This window comes from Trypanosoma theileri, assembly GCF_002087225.1.
Source record: "Trypanosoma theileri isolate Edinburgh chromosome Unknown TM35_Tth_16_V1, whole genome shotgun sequence".
Lineage (NCBI taxonomy): Eukaryota > Euglenozoa > Kinetoplastea > Trypanosomatida > Trypanosomatidae > Trypanosoma > Trypanosoma theileri.
In genome coordinates this window covers 249,400-251,828 of record NW_021639858.1, presented here as the reverse complement: position 1 = coordinate 251,828, position 2,429 = coordinate 249,400, and the positions used below count along the sequence as shown (strand labels likewise).

At 45.4% G+C, this 2,429-nt stretch overlaps 1 protein-coding gene across 1 annotated transcript; it reads left to right on the top strand.

Annotated features, from left to right (window-relative positions):
* Positions 1–50: 50 nt before the first annotated feature.
* Positions 51–1,844, top strand: TM35_000161900 (uncharacterized protein; the record flags this gene model as incomplete). The annotated part of the gene is made up of 1 exon (XM_029026062.1): positions 51–1,844. The coding sequence occupies one exon, from the start codon at positions 51–53 to the stop codon at positions 1,842–1,844; it is 1,794 nt and encodes a 597-aa protein (XP_028882618.1).
* Positions 1,845–2,429: the final 585 nt, after the last annotated feature.

The following is a 2,429-nucleotide window of genomic DNA, read 5'->3' as shown; positions in this document are numbered from 1 at the left end:
AAAAAAACAATAAAGGTTAATTTGGTGTCCAGCTAGGATTGACAAGAGGTATGTTTCAGGGTCTGTGTTTCCAAGACTTATGTGATCCGAATTCTCTTCAGTACAATGAGGATGTTACACCTTCGCAAGCTAATGCCAGTCCGTTTCCAGATACTATTCCCACACCAGCGGATAAACAGCATGATGTTTGGGGAACCAGTGTTTTTTCTCTTCCTGAGTTGGGCACTGATTTACATGCCGAACAAAATCATCAGAACAATGACAAAAGTAACAGCAACGGCACTTCACAAGCAGCACCCTCTCACGTATGTGTTCCCACACAAATGACACCGAATGATGATCAGACAAGTCTTACAACAGATTCTAAAACGGCTCATGGACTTACTCCTAGTACGTATCAATCATCATTTGCTTCAACTCGGCCGCAATCTACTGTGACATCAGTTAAGGGTGGTGCCACGAATGCACCAATGGCATGTCCAGTAGTTTATACCCCAATGAACAATCAGCTCAGCATCTCCTCGCTTATGTCTGTAGGGACGACACCAATGCCGCCTAACAACAATAACAATAATAACGGCATGACATATCCACAAGGATCTCCAGTTTCCACAACCATTCCAGGCAATGTTCCCGCCTTTTTTACAACTGCTCAAGGCGGGAACAATGTTGTTATGTTTGCTCCTGCTCCTTCACAAACACTTTGCATGCCTCCTGGTGGCCCCCAAATGATTCCCTATTACGTTTTTACTCAACCTCAACAAGGAGTTGAAGTGAATGGGGCAATGACATACACACCCATGCCAGGGGCGCCTCAGCCAATGGGAGCGGTGATGTGTGCGCCGTGGCATCCCGCCGCTGGGGCGGCTGCGGGGACGACTGCAGTGGGAGCGGCACCGACGACTGCGCCTGGCGTGCCTGCAGCGCCCGCCGGTATGTTACCAACATTTGCAACACAACTCCCCTCCTCCGCGCCGCAACCTGTCGCGGCTTTTCCAGCAACGGAGGCAACTCTTAACAATGGCACAGCAGCCCCTTCTCTCCACGCATGCGGTGATGCCGTCGCTGGTCAGAAGGCACAGCCGAAGGGAAGTCCACCAAGTTACGACTCCGTCCGGCTTCAATTGACAAAACGCCGACAACCAGTAGGAAGGCAACGCTCTGGTACAAATGTTCACGGTAGCTTACAAGGAACTTGCATTTACTACTCTTATAACCTTTCTGCGGCTCTTAAACAGTATGAACAACCAGATTCACATCCAACGAAGCCTGGGGAACAAGTTTTACCAGTCTTTATTCAGATGTTTCCTTGTGAATTACGGGATCGAACTATAATTGTATTGAATCGCGTTGTGGAGGCTACATGTGGCCCTGACATTGCTACAGTTGTTGGAATTGAGCCACGGTCTGAGACATCATTTATTGCCCTTGTGCGAACAAATGAAGTGTGGCATTTAATTCACAAACTTCGTTGTCGTGTGCTGATGGATCGCCATGGATTCTGGTATGCCGAAAACTTTGATCAGTACATGCGACTCAAAGAGTACTGTGAGGGTGTGCGCCGGCTTCCGCAACAGATGCGCCACTTTCAGACCGACGGCCTACCGTGCATGCCGCTGGTGGTGGAGTTATCGCGTAGTGTAGATGCCGCCGCCGTGACGTCCCCGTCGGCAGAGCCGTCATTTGATAAAGTTGCACCCATCGCCACAGTAGAGCGACATGCACGTGTGGCGACGGCGACTGGCAGCAGTAATGAGAGCGCTGAAGTTTCTATGCAGAGTGAGCCATGCGATGGGAGCTGCCGACTGGTGGGAGAAGGGAATGTACGGCCGGTGGGATCATAAATGAAGAGAAGAAAAGAAAAGAAAGGTGATATATATATATATATATATATATATATATATATAATGATAGAGAAGTTAATGAAGACTGTGAAAGTGTACACATATACACAATGGAATGCATTCTGGAAATATGGAAGAAAAGGAAAAAAAAAAAACACATAAGTTAAAGAAATACATCAATTTCCTATACCCTCCACTCTCCTCCGCTCCCCTCAACGGGGAAAAACAACAAAAAAAAGAAAAAAAAAAGAAAAAAGATAATTAGACAAAAATTTAAAAGGGAACATCAAAGAAGTTTTTATTGTCGTACTGCACTTTCCTTTCCTGTTCTGTGGATCTCACTCTATTACGACCAACAGAAGAATGGTCTTGAACGTGGAGAAGAGAGAAAGAGAGATCCAATCTCCAAATGGGAGGAATGGCGGTGACAGGAATCAGAAACGAAGAAACAATGCAAAAGGAAGAAGAAGAAAATATTTTTAAATAGGAAAAAAAAAACATGCGAGAAAGACATTTTTTTAAAAAAGAACATCAGATGAAGTAAATAGTTTCTTTCCAAAAAAGAAAAAAACAGTAAAAAAAAAA